The sequence below is a fragment of the Thamnophis sirtalis genome, unplaced genomic scaffold (genome assembly GCF_051295495.1).
Source record: "Thamnophis sirtalis isolate CommonGarterSnake01/CBP01778 unplaced genomic scaffold, rThaSir2_p1.2 scaffold_4, whole genome shotgun sequence".
Lineage (NCBI taxonomy): Eukaryota > Metazoa > Chordata > Lepidosauria > Squamata > Natricidae > Thamnophis > Thamnophis sirtalis.
In genome coordinates, this window is record NW_028261384.1 from 142,090,056 (window position 1) to 142,102,329 (window position 12,274).

Sequence of the window (12,274 nt, forward strand, 5' to 3'; positions counted from 1 at the left end):
GAAAATGAAGAGGGAGGGAAGGAAGGAGAAAATGGAGAGGGAGGGAAGGAGGGAAGGAAGGAAGGAAGGAGAAAAGGAAGAGGAAGGAAGGAGAAAATGGAGGGAGGGAAGGAAGGAAGGAGAAAATGAAGAGGGAAGGAAGGAGAAAATGAAGAGGGAGGGAAGGAAAATGGAGAGGGAGGGAAGGAAGGAAGGAGAAAATGAAGAGGGAGGGAAGGAAAATGGAGAGGGAGGGAGGGAAGGAAGGAGAAAAAATGGAGAGGGAGGGAGGAACCTAGGCAGGATTTGAAAAATAAAAACAATTCCGATAGTCCTCAACTTACAACAGTTCATTTAGTGACGTTCAAAGCAGAGCCAGAGTCCCTTAACCACCATGTTCTTAAAGGGCTGGGAGCGATGGGTGTGGGAGTCCGGAGGGTTGTCCAGAGGGAAGGGAGGTTGTGGGGGGGGCTGCAAAGGCTCTGGGGGAGGCCAAGCCCACTCAGCTGGGGGAGGGGGCTTCTTGTGCCCCTTTGGCAGAGGTGGGGGGAGGGGAAGGCTGGGGAGGGGGTGTCACACACCTTGCAGGCCTGGCCTTGGATTCGTGGGGGAGGGTATCGCGCACACTGGACTTTTGGGGTGAGGAATGGGCACTTGGGGGCTGAAAGGCTTGGGGGGGCGGAGTGGGGGGCCTTTGTGGGGGGGGGGCGTTTGGGCTGGTCAGAATGTGTCCCTTCTCCTCCTCCTTCTGTCTTTCAGCCGGGTGGCGCCATCTGGTGGCCGAATACACAGGGAGGGGGGGAACGCTGGACAAGCAGGATTGGGAGGGGGGGCTCCTCTGTGGGGGTCTGCCCTTTGTTGGCGGAAAGAAGGGAGAGCCCAGGAGGGAGGGAGGGAGGGAGGGAGGGAAGCAGAGGAATGAGAAAGGAGAGGGAAGGTAGAAGGAAAAGGAAGGAAGGAAGGAAGGAAGGAAGGAAGGAAGGAAGGAAGGAAGGAAGGAGAGAAAATGAAGAGGGAGGGATGGAGGGAAGGAAGGAAGGAAAGAAAATGGAGGGATGGAGGGAAGGAAGGAAAGAAGGAAGGAAAGAGAGAAAATGGAGAGTGAGGGAAGGAAGGAGAGAAATTGGAGAGGGAGGGAGGGAAGGAAGGAGAGAAAATGAAGAAGGAGGGATGGAGGAAAGGAAGGAAAGAAGGAAGGAGAGAAATTAGAGAGGGGGGAGGGAATGAAGGAGGGGATGGAGGGAAGGAAGGAAGGAGAGAAGGAAGGAGAGAAATTGGAGAGGGAAGGAAGGAGAGGAAATGAAGAGGGAGAGAAGGAGGGAAGGAAGGAAAGAAGGACAGAAATGTAGAGGGAAGGCAGGAAAGAAGGAAGGAAGGAGAGAAAATTGAGAGGGAGGGAGGCAAGAAAGGGGAGAAAATGAAGAGGGTGGGATGGAGGGAAAGAGGGAAAGAAGGAAGGAAGGAGATAAAATGGGGAGGGAAGGAAGGAAGAGAAAAAGATTGAAGGGAGGAAGATCAGAGAGAGTCTAGAGGGAGGGGGGAGGGGGGTGCAGGTCATATGAAGGGGGGGCTCTCTGGCGCTCAAGGCAGGAAGCCTGCCCCCCCCTACCAGCCCCCAGCCTCCTCCAGCTCACAATCCCCGGTGGGAGGGGGGCCCGGTTGCATCACAAACCCTGCTTGGGCCAGGCCCTCCCCTCCAGGCCTCCCCCCCTCCCCTCCCCTCCCCTCCCCGGGAGAGCAGCTCCTGTGCCAAGCGGAGGAGGGGGCAGAGGGGATGCCGGGCCAGGCGCCTCGCCCATGGGGACACCAGCCTCCTGTGCCACCCTGCCCCCGAGGGCTGCTGCCTGGAGCTCCACGAAACGGTGGCCGTCCTTCTGGCCCTGATCGTGTTGGTACAACTGGCCCTCAAGCTGGCCACTGTGGTGAGGGGCTTCGGGGGGGGGGGCTGGGAGGCCTCAGCCTCCAATGGGGGGGGGTGTTGTCTTGGGGAGGGGGGCTGTCTGCCGTGCGGGGCACTGAGTCCGATTAAAAGAGTTGGCATCCATGACAAACACAGGGGCTCCTCGACTTACAACCACGCCCAGAATTCCCGTCACTAAGCGAGACAGGTGTGAGTTTTTGCCCCTTTCGCGCCACAGTTATTAAGAGAACCACTGCAGTGGTTAAGCAAGTGACACGGTCGTTAAGTGAATCTGGCTTCCCCCGCGGACGTAGAACGTCGCAAGAGGGGATTGCGCGACACACCACCCCGTCGTAAATATGAGACAGTTGCTTGCCGAGCGTCCGAATGTAAGTCACGTCGTAACTTCGAACCGTCACTAAGCAAACTGTTGTAAGTCGAGGACTCCCTGTACTACGGGGGAGAGGTTCCAGTCCACCTGTCGCAGGAGTCGGGGGGGGAGTTGTGCCCCATGGGACGTGTAGTCCTTTCCATGGCTGCAGGATTTCCCGCCTTGATTTTTTTAAACTGGGAACTTTAAAATTCTAGAAAGAATTTTTAAATAATGTTTTTGAGGTGTTTCTTTAAAAAAAAAAAACTTTCTGCTTTTATTCACCTATTTTTAATTTAGTTTCGTTAACTGCCCGCAATCACTTAAGATGGGAATGAGCGGCGGAGAAATTTAATAAATAAATACCCAGACAAAATCTCCGGCCTCAACAAATGGATCGATTTATAAATTTGATCGATTTACAAAATTGATTGATTTATAAAATTTACTGATTTATAAAATTGATCGATTTATAAAATTGATCGATTAATAAATTTTATCAATCTATGAAATTTATGAATCTATAAAATTTATCCATTTATAAAATTGTTCCATTTATAAAATTGATCCATTTATAAAATTTATCCATTATTTATAAAATTGATCCATTTATAAAATTTATGAATCTATACAATTTATCCATTTATAAAATTTATCCATTTATAAAATTTATCCATTTATAAAATTTATCCATTATTTATAAAATTTATCCATTTATAAAATTTATCCATTTATAAAATTTATGAATCTATAAAATTTATCCATTTATAAAATTTACCCATTTATAAAATTGATCCATTTATAAAATGTATCTATTTATAAAATTTATCCATTTATAAAATAATTTTTCCATTTATAAAATTGACCCATTTATAAAATTGACCCATTTATAAAATTTATCCATTTATTAAATTTATCCATTTATTAAATTTATCCATTTATAAAATTTATCCATTTATAAAATTTACCCATTTATTAAATTTACCCATTTATTAAATTTATCCATTTATAAAATTTATCCATTTATAAAATTTATCCATTTATAAAATTTACCCATTTATTAAATTTATCCATTTATTAAATTTATCCATTTATAAAATTTATCCATTATTTATAAAATTTATCCATTATTTATAAAATTTATCCATTATTTATAAAATTTATCCATTATTTATAAAATTTATCCATTTATAAAATTGATTGATTAAACTCCTTCCCTTTTTCCTCCCAGATCTGCTGCTACTTCTGCTGCTGCGTGAGAAGACTGTGCGGGGGTCATGCCACCCCCCAAGGTGAGGAGTGAGGCAGGGGGACGTTGATGGCAGAAAACGGGTGGGTGGGTGGGGGTGGAGGGGGCAGCTGGCACGGAGCAACTTCAATGTTTTTGAATATTAGTAAAGTTATAGAAGCAATCCAGCGAGTGGCCTAGAGGTGGCGCTCTGGCCTTGCAGTCAGGAGGCGGTGAGTTCACTCCTAGGTAGAGGCGGATATTTCTCTCTCTGGGCACACTGAGAATACATATCTGCGGAACAAAACTCAGCACTGGCAACAGGGAAAGGCATCCGGCCAGTAAAACAATCAGCTCCGTTCAGTGGCCAGCAGAGTTGGCAGCAGATTCGGACAGTGAGGAGGTTGGGGAGGAAGGTGGGCCAGTCCTGGAGTCTGGGGAAGGCTCGGACGAGGGGGTCTGCGTCGGAGGCAGAGGTGGGGGGGGGGTTTAGCCTCCAGGCCTTTAAATCCTCTTAGTTGCTCTTCTCTGCACTCTTCCCAAAGTCTCCACATCTCTTTTTGTAATGTGGGGACCAAAACTGGAGGCAGGATATTCCAGGGGTGGCTTTACTAAGGCTTTACAAAGCGGTGCTAATCCTTCACCTGATTTCGATTCTCTGCCTTGGTTTGTTGGTTTGTTTGTTTTATGTTTATTTATTTAGAATTCCCTTCCCACTCGGCTTCATGTTTGCAGCAGAAGGGAGACAGCCCAAGGCTGCTGAAGCCCAAATCTACCCTATAGAATAGAATAGAATAGAATAGAATAGAATAGAATAGAATAGGAATAGAAAATATGGAATAGAATAGAACAGAACAGAACAGATAATAAAATATAGAATTAGAATAGATAATAAAATATAGATTAGAATGATTGGAATAGAATAGAAAATGGAATGGAATGGAATAGAATAGAATAGAATAGAATACATAATAAAATGTAGAATTAGAATAGAATAGAATAGAGCAGAACAGAATACATAATAAAATATAGAAGGAATAGATAATAAAATATAAAAGAATAGATAATAAAATATAGAATTAGAATAGCTAATAAAGTATAGAATTAGAATAGAATAGAATAGAACAGAACAGAATAGCTAATAAAATATAGAATTAGAATAGAACAGAACAGAATAGATAATAAAATATAGAATTAGAATAGCTAATAAAATATAGAATTAGAATAGAATAGAACAGAACAGAATAGCTAATAAAATATAGAATTAGAATAGCTAATAAAATATAGATTAGAATGAATTGGAATAGAATAGAAAATAGAATGGAATGGTATGGAATGGAATAGAACAGAATAGAATAGAATAGAATACATAGTAAAATATAGAATTAGAATAGAGCAGAACAGAATAGATAATAAAATATAGAATTAGAATAGATAATAAAATATAGAATTAGAATAGATAATAAAATATAGAATTAGAATAGAACAGAATAGATAATAAAATATAGAATTAGAATAGAACAGAATAGATAATAAAATATAGAATTAGAATAGAAAAAAATAGAACAGAACAGAATAGATAATAAAATATAGAATTAGAATAGATAATAAAATGTAGATTAGAATGAATTGAATAGAATGGAATGAATGGAATAGAGTAGGAATAGAATATAGAATTAGAATAGAATAGAAAAGAATAGAAAAGAATAGAAAATAAAATATAGAATTAGAATAGAATAGAATAAAATATAGAACAGAACGGAATAGGAGTAGAGAAGGATATAGGATAGGATAGGATAGGACAGGACAGAACAGAACAGAATAGAATAGAATAGAATAGAATAAGATGTAGAACACAACGATATAGGAATTACGTCACTCTTTGCAAGGGTGGAGGAGGAAGAGGAGGAGGAGGAGGAGAAAGAGGAAGGAGGAGGAGGAATAGAATGAACAGAATATAAAATACAGAATTAGAACAGAACAGAACAGAACAGAATTCTTTATTGGCCAAGTGAAATTGGGCCCACAAGGAATTTGTCTTTGGTGCATAAGCTCTCGGTGTACCTAAAGAAAAATGAAATATATTCATCATGAACCATAAGATACAACACTTAAGGATCGTCATAGGCTACTAATAAGCCATCAAGTTGCACTAAGAAACAAATCGAACAACATACATTTTAAAGATCCAAGCAAGAAGGTTAAGAGTCGTAAGTGGGAAGAGAGAGAGGCTAGGAAGGATGAGAAGAAGAAGAAGAGGAGTAAATACACTCTTAGTAAATTATTTGACAGTGTTGTGGCAAACAGTTGCTTAGCAGAGAGTGAAGGCGTTCAGGGGGAAAAAACCCTCCTTGTGTCTAGTTGTTCTGGTGTGTGCAGTGCTCTCTATAGAGTCCTTTGGAGGGTCCGAGTTGGAACCACTGATGTCCGGGATGCGAGGGGCGTGTAGTTATTTCCGCGGCCCTCTTTTTGACTCCTGCAGTATCTACAGGTCCTCCATAGAAGGTTGATTGGTAGCTGTTGTTTTCTCTGCCCTTCTAATTATCCGTTGAAGTCGATATCTTTCTGGTTGGGTTGCAGTGCAACCAACAACAATGTATTGTGACTAGCAATATCAGTAGCAGTTAGACTTCATAGGGCTTTCAGCCCTCTCTAAGCGGTTTACAGAGTCAGCATATTGCCCCCAACAACAATCCGGGTCCCCATTTTACCCACCTCGGAAGGATAGAAGGCTGAGTCAACCTTGAGCTGGTGAGATTTGAACCGCCGAACTGCTGATAACAGTCAGCTGAAGTGGCCTGCAGTACTGCACCCTAACCACTGCGCCACCTCGGCTCTTGAATGCCCCAACATTGGAAGTCTTTAAGAAGATGTTGGATAGCCATTTGTCTGGAACGGTATAGGGTTTCCTGTCTAGGCAAGGGGGTTGGACTAGAAGACCTCCAGGGTCCCTTCCAACTCGGCTCTTGTATTGTATTAAAAAAAACATATTTAAAAAAAAGGAAGGAAGGAAGGAGGAAATGTAGGAGAGAAGGAAGGGGGGAAGGAAGGAGGAAAGGAAGGGGGAAAGGAAGGAGAGAATAAGAGAAGAAAGGAGGGAAGGAAGGAAGGAAGGAGAGAAGGAGAGAAGAAAGGAGGGAGGGAAGGGGGAAGGAGGGAGGGAAGGAAGGAGAGGAGAGAAGAAAGGAGGGAAGGAAGGAGGGAATGTAGGAGAGAAGGAAGGAGAGAAGGAGAAAAGAAAGGAGGGAAGGAAGGAGGGAAGGAAGGAAGGAGGGAAGGAGAGAAGGAAGGAAGTGGAAGGAGGGAGGGAAGGAAGGGGAGTAGGAGAGAAGAAACGAGGGGAGGAAAGAGGGAGGGAGGGAAGAAGAAGTAGGACCGTTGTAAGATAAGATGGATCTATGGGATGTTAAGAAAGCAATCTTCAAGTATATTGTCAACTGTAGGGAAAACAATTGTTATAAATACATATTATTAATAACAGTTATGAGATCATATAATTGTGAATGTGTATATGAAATTGATAAAATAAAAAATTGGAAAAATAAAATAAAATAAAAAACAATGACAAAATATAAAGAACACAGCCACTCGGAATGCGTAACTTCCAAAGGGGGGGCTCCACGTTTTAGTTTGAATGCCGCGTTTTATCTCTCTCTTGTAAATAGAGAAGGGAAGGGTTTAAAGGGGGAAAGGCGACCAATTGAACCCGGGTTCAAGCAGCCGATTAAAAACGTTGCTCATGAAACGTTGGGACACACGAGGAAGCAGGCGGTGTAAAAGGAACGGCAAAGTTGTTTCCCCCCCCCCCTGGGGGGGGGAATTTTTGCACAGGTCTGTGGGAATATATTTCCCCACCCCTCGTTTTCTCCGAAGACGCTCGGAGCAAGTGGAGACCCCCCCACGCAGGGGACACAGAAGGGAATGAAAATAAAACTTTGCTCTTTGTCCTAAAATGACCACATACATCATTCCTTCGTCTGGGTGAGCCCCCTCCCATCGTTTGAGGGCTCCCCAAAGCGGGTGTGGTGGCCACATTTTGTGTCTGTCTGTCTGTCTCTCTGTGTGTCTGTCTTTCTCCCTGAGAGTGTGTGTGTGTGTCTGTCTGTCTGTGTTGGATTCCAGTAGTCACTACTGCCAATTCATGCGCACTTCATGTGCTATTCATGCGCGATTCATGCGCGATTCATGCGCACTTCATGGGCGCTTCACGAATGCTTCGTGCATGTATAATGCACATTGCATACACGCTTCACGAATGCTTCATGCATGCTTCGTGCATGTTTCATGCATGTTTCATGTGCATTTCATGAACGCTTCATGCACACTTCATGCACGCTTTATGTTTTGTGCATGCGTGTTTTATGCCTGCTTCATGAATGATTCGTGCAGGTTTCATGCAGGTTTCATGAGCATTTCATGCTTGTTTAATTCGTGTTCCATGTGCATTTCATGCGCACTTCATGAATGCTTCGTGCATGCTTCATGCGCATTTCATGCACACTTCATGCCCAGTGCAATGCAAATTGTTCTGTGCATGTTCAGAAACAGAAAACGGAGTGTAAGCAGTACAGGGTCAGGGCAGGCCTGGGGAGGCTGTCAGTTCCAGCGACCTAGGCTGCCAAATCATGACCGGTTCGGCTAAACCAGTCCAAACCAGTAGGAACCCGGTGTGTGCGTATGTGTTTGTTTGCACTTGGCAGTCCTCAACTTACGACTGCAACTGAGTTCAAAGTGTCTGTTGCAAAGCCAGACCGTCGTTAAGTCAGTTTTGCCCCATTTCACCCCCTTTCTTGCCACCGGCGTTAAGTGAATCGCTGCAGTTGTTCAATTAGGCACAGGGTCGTTAAGTGAATCCGGATCCCCCCCCCACTGAGTTTGTTTGTCCGAAGGTCATAAAAAGGGGATAACGTGACCCCGGAGCACTGCGACCGCCATAAATAGGAGTCAGCAGCCAAGCGTCTGAATTTTGATCCCGTGACCACGGCGTAGGCCGCGCCCGTCAAAAGTGTGAAAAACGTTCATATGTCGCTTTTTTTAGGGACATGGTAACTTCGAGTGGTCATTAAATGAACTGTTGTAAGTTGAGGACTACCTGTAAACCCCCAATTCCTTTTTAAACTGTCAGACATATGTTTCGAACACACTCCGTAAAACGGATTCCCGTACCAGAGGTCCGAGGTCCGATCTCGCCGGTGAAACTCCACCGCCTTTGTGTCTACGGCACGGAGGCTGCCAAGAAGCCAAACGGCTTTGACACTGGCATGGTGGTGCCCGGCACGGCATCACACGTGCCATGTGACCTCTTTGCCAACGGAACTTCTCTCTCTTCCAGAACCCGAAAAACCTCCGGTCGTCGTCCGCCCGGTGAAGAAAGTGTACCCCCGAAAGCCTTCGATACAATTCTCTGATGAAGATCTCCCGCAGAGGCGGCGGCGGCGAAGCCGATCGCCGCAACGGCGCTGTCTCCAGTGTACCCTGGAGCCGCTCAAGGTCACCATGAACTTGGAAAACAGGCACTGCCGATGTAAGAAACACCGTCATCACCGACACGGGTACCCCGATTGTCCTTATGACAGCTTGCCCTGTTATTACAACTCTGAATACGATAACCGACCTCGGCCCCGGACCACTTCAGCCCCCTCGGCCTACCCTGGCCCCCGTTTCCGAGACGTCGCAGTGGGGACTTCCGACATGGTGGTTAATGTCCCTACCGAGGAACGCCGGAACACCCTAGTGCCCACTGAACCGTACCTACGGATCCCGGTGGCGGAATCTCCGCGTCGCTCCTTAGCCGGCGGCCAGGAGGTGGACTATCCGCCCACCGGACAGCACTCCCGGCGTCCTGCCCGAGTGTACATCTACCCCGTCCACCCTCAGACCCCACCGGGGAGCCGGTCGCCGACTCCTGAAAGGGCCCGCCGGCGCCGGACCCTCAGCCAGGACGAACAGGCGGAGTTCGAGGCGCAACGGCGACGGGAATCGGAGGCACCGGCTCCTGCGACGCAACAGCTGCAAGTCACCAGCGGGAGTCCTCCCCGGTTCCATAACGTAGTCAACGCCATCATGCAAACAGGGGCCACGCCAGCCGAAGGCGCAGCAGCAGCCGGCACAAAGAGGCCGTCGCGGGGCGAGACCCCACCGGGCTCTGAGTGGGTGTACCGCAGCAAATGAACTCTCCAGTGGAAAGCAGGGAGTGGGAGGAGGAGGAGGAGGAGGAGGAGGTGGAGGAGGAGGAAGGACAGACCTGCAGGTGACCACAGTGGGCCCCCTCTTGATTTGGGGAAGGAACATTAAAAGCAAATCCATCCGTCCCATAAAATCGTATGGCGTGTTGCTCGCGCCGTCTCGGGTCAAACCGTCTTTGCAAACACTTTCTTTTTAAAGGGTCTCAACCAACAATCTTGGGGGGGGGAGGACAATTTGCCGACCCCCTCCCCTGCAAGAAACAATCTCTCGCACACAAGAAGTTGTTCGCCTACCCCCCACATCCCACCTGCCTGATTTGGGGGTTTGAGGTTGGGGGAGAGATGCCTGGAGGGCTCCTGATTGCAACTCATCATGAAATTAAACGCTCTTATGCAAACGAGGCCCCACGCTCCTCCCCCTCTGACAGCTGTCAATCAGCGTCTTCCCAAGGACAGCATGTTTTTTTTTGCCGTCCTCAGCACACACGGCCGGGCCGGGAGGCGCTAATGATCTTTATCTGCCTTTCAACCTGAGCATAATTTCCCGCAAGCCGCTCAAGGGCACCGTTGACATTTCGGCGCGCTGTTTGGAGAACCCAAGGAAGTTGCCGAAGAACGGAGGTGGAAGGGACCCTGGAGGTCTTCTAGTCCAACCCCCTAGCCAAGCGGGAGACCCTAGGCCATGTCAGGCAAAAACCCCTCGGAATGGCACGTCCTCCAAACCATGGGTTGCTTAATCAGGGTCAGTTGCATAAGCCACCAGATCCAGGCAACCTGCGACACTAAACCATGAATGGTGGTTTGTAGGTTCCGAAGCCGCTGCAGATAAGCCAGTGCTGATCGGCAAGGAAGCCATTTGGGGAGAAGGGCAGTCCTTGACTTATGACCCACAAACTCAAGGTCAGAATTCCCACTGCTAAGCAAGGCAGTTGAGTGTATATTCCGCACAGCATTCGCACAATAAGCCTTCATGGGGAATTCCCCCAAACCAGCATGTAAAATGTTTCTCAAACCACAAAACCTCAAAGCAGCCAGTTATTTCAACGCAAGCCCTTATTTCCACCCACTTTTGCCACCTTTTGGCCCACGGTTGTTAAGTGGACCGTGACAGTCGTTAAGTGAATCACACCGTCGTTAAATGAATCCAACTCCCCCACCCCTTAATTTTGCTTGTCGGAAGCCGGCTGGGATGGACACAAAATGGCAGTGACCCGTGACACTGCAGATGTCATATATCCATGCCTGAGTTTTGACCCCACGACTGTAGGGAATGCCGCAACGGTCATAAGTGTGAGGACTTGTGGTTTTCACTGGGTTTCGGGGCTGTCAGAACTTCGAGCGGCCACTAAACGAATCGTTGTAAGTCGAGAACTCCCTGTATAGCCGGATTTCGCGATTTTTGGCCACTTGAAGAGGTGTGGACTTCAACTCCCAGAATTCCCCAGCTGGGGAATTCTGGGAGTTGAAGTCCACACCTCTTCCAATTTTTCCAAAATGGAAAAATACTGCTGTCCAATCAACCCCCCCCATCGGATTTCTTAGAAGGGGCCCCTCACCCTGGATAAAGACCACCCCCAACCCCCCCCCTTTTGCAGTTTGTCCCCCCCCCCATGACATTCCCTGGATTTCAAAGCCCCCCCCCTTTGCAATATGTTAATCTGACCCTTCCCCACCATCTATCTCTCAGCTGCCAACTGTGGATTATGGGGGTAGGAATCCAGGGGCTTTGGGGGAGGGTCAATTAATTGCAATTTCCCTTAAGGGGGGGGCATGCTGAAGTGGGAATGCTGAAAAGGGGGACATTTACCAGGCATATTATTGGGGGCAGGTCGTACTTCTTTAGCCCCCCACCCTCTGTTTCTCCCATCCTCGCGCCCTCCCCCAATTCGGGGAGGGGACTTTCCCCCCAAAAGTAGAGAGAGGGCTAGTTGCCCCTCCCTGCATGCTTTAAGTCCTCTCCCCTGTTTTGGGGGGCTTCCCCCCAAAAGGAAGAGTGAGCCAGCTGCCCCTCCCAGCATGCTTTAAGACCCCTCCCCTATTTGGTGGGGGGGCTTCACCCCCAAAATGAAGAGTGAGACAGCTGCCCCTCCTGGTGTGTTTAAGATCCCTCCCCCATTTGGGGGGGCTTCTCCCCAAAATGAAGAGTGAGCCAGCTGCCCTTCCAAGCATGCTTTAAGACCCCGCCCCTATTTGGGGGGGCTTCCCCTCAAAATGAAGAGTGAGCTGGTTGTCCCAGCATGCTTTAAGATCCCTCCCTCATTTTGGGGGGCTTTCACGCAAAATGAAGACTGAGCCAGCTGCCCCTCCCACATACTTTAAGACCCCTCCCCTATTTCGGAGGGCTTCACCCCCAAAATGAAGAGTGAGACAGCTGCCCCTCCCAGCATGCTTTAAGACCCCTCCCCTATTTGGGGGGCTTCCCCTCAAAATGAAGAGTGAGCTGGTTGCCCCAGCATGCTTTAAGATCCCTCCCTCATTTCGGGGGGCTTTCACCCAAAATGAAGACTGAGCCAGCTGCCCTTCCCAGCCTGCTTTAAGACCCCTACCCTATTTTTGGGGGGGGCTTCCCCCCAAAATGAAGAGTGATCCAGCTGCCCCTCCCACATACTTTA

At 47.2% G+C, this 12,274-nt stretch overlaps 1 protein-coding gene across 1 annotated transcript in view; it reads left to right on the forward strand.

Annotated features, from left to right (window-relative positions):
- The window catches only part of LOC148046934 (uncharacterized), a 10,823-nt gene extending 1,175 nt beyond the window's left edge, over positions 1-9,648 (forward strand). Inside the window, exons 2-4 of the mRNA XM_087715035.1 lie at positions 1,721-1,901; positions 3,481-3,541; positions 8,810-9,648. Coding sequence (XP_087571161.1) covers positions 1,721-1,901; positions 3,481-3,541; positions 8,810-9,648 — 1,081 coding nt within the window. The remainder of the gene's footprint in view (positions 1-1,720; positions 1,902-3,480; positions 3,542-8,809) is intronic.
- The last annotated feature ends 2,626 nt before the right edge of the window (positions 9,649-12,274 follow it).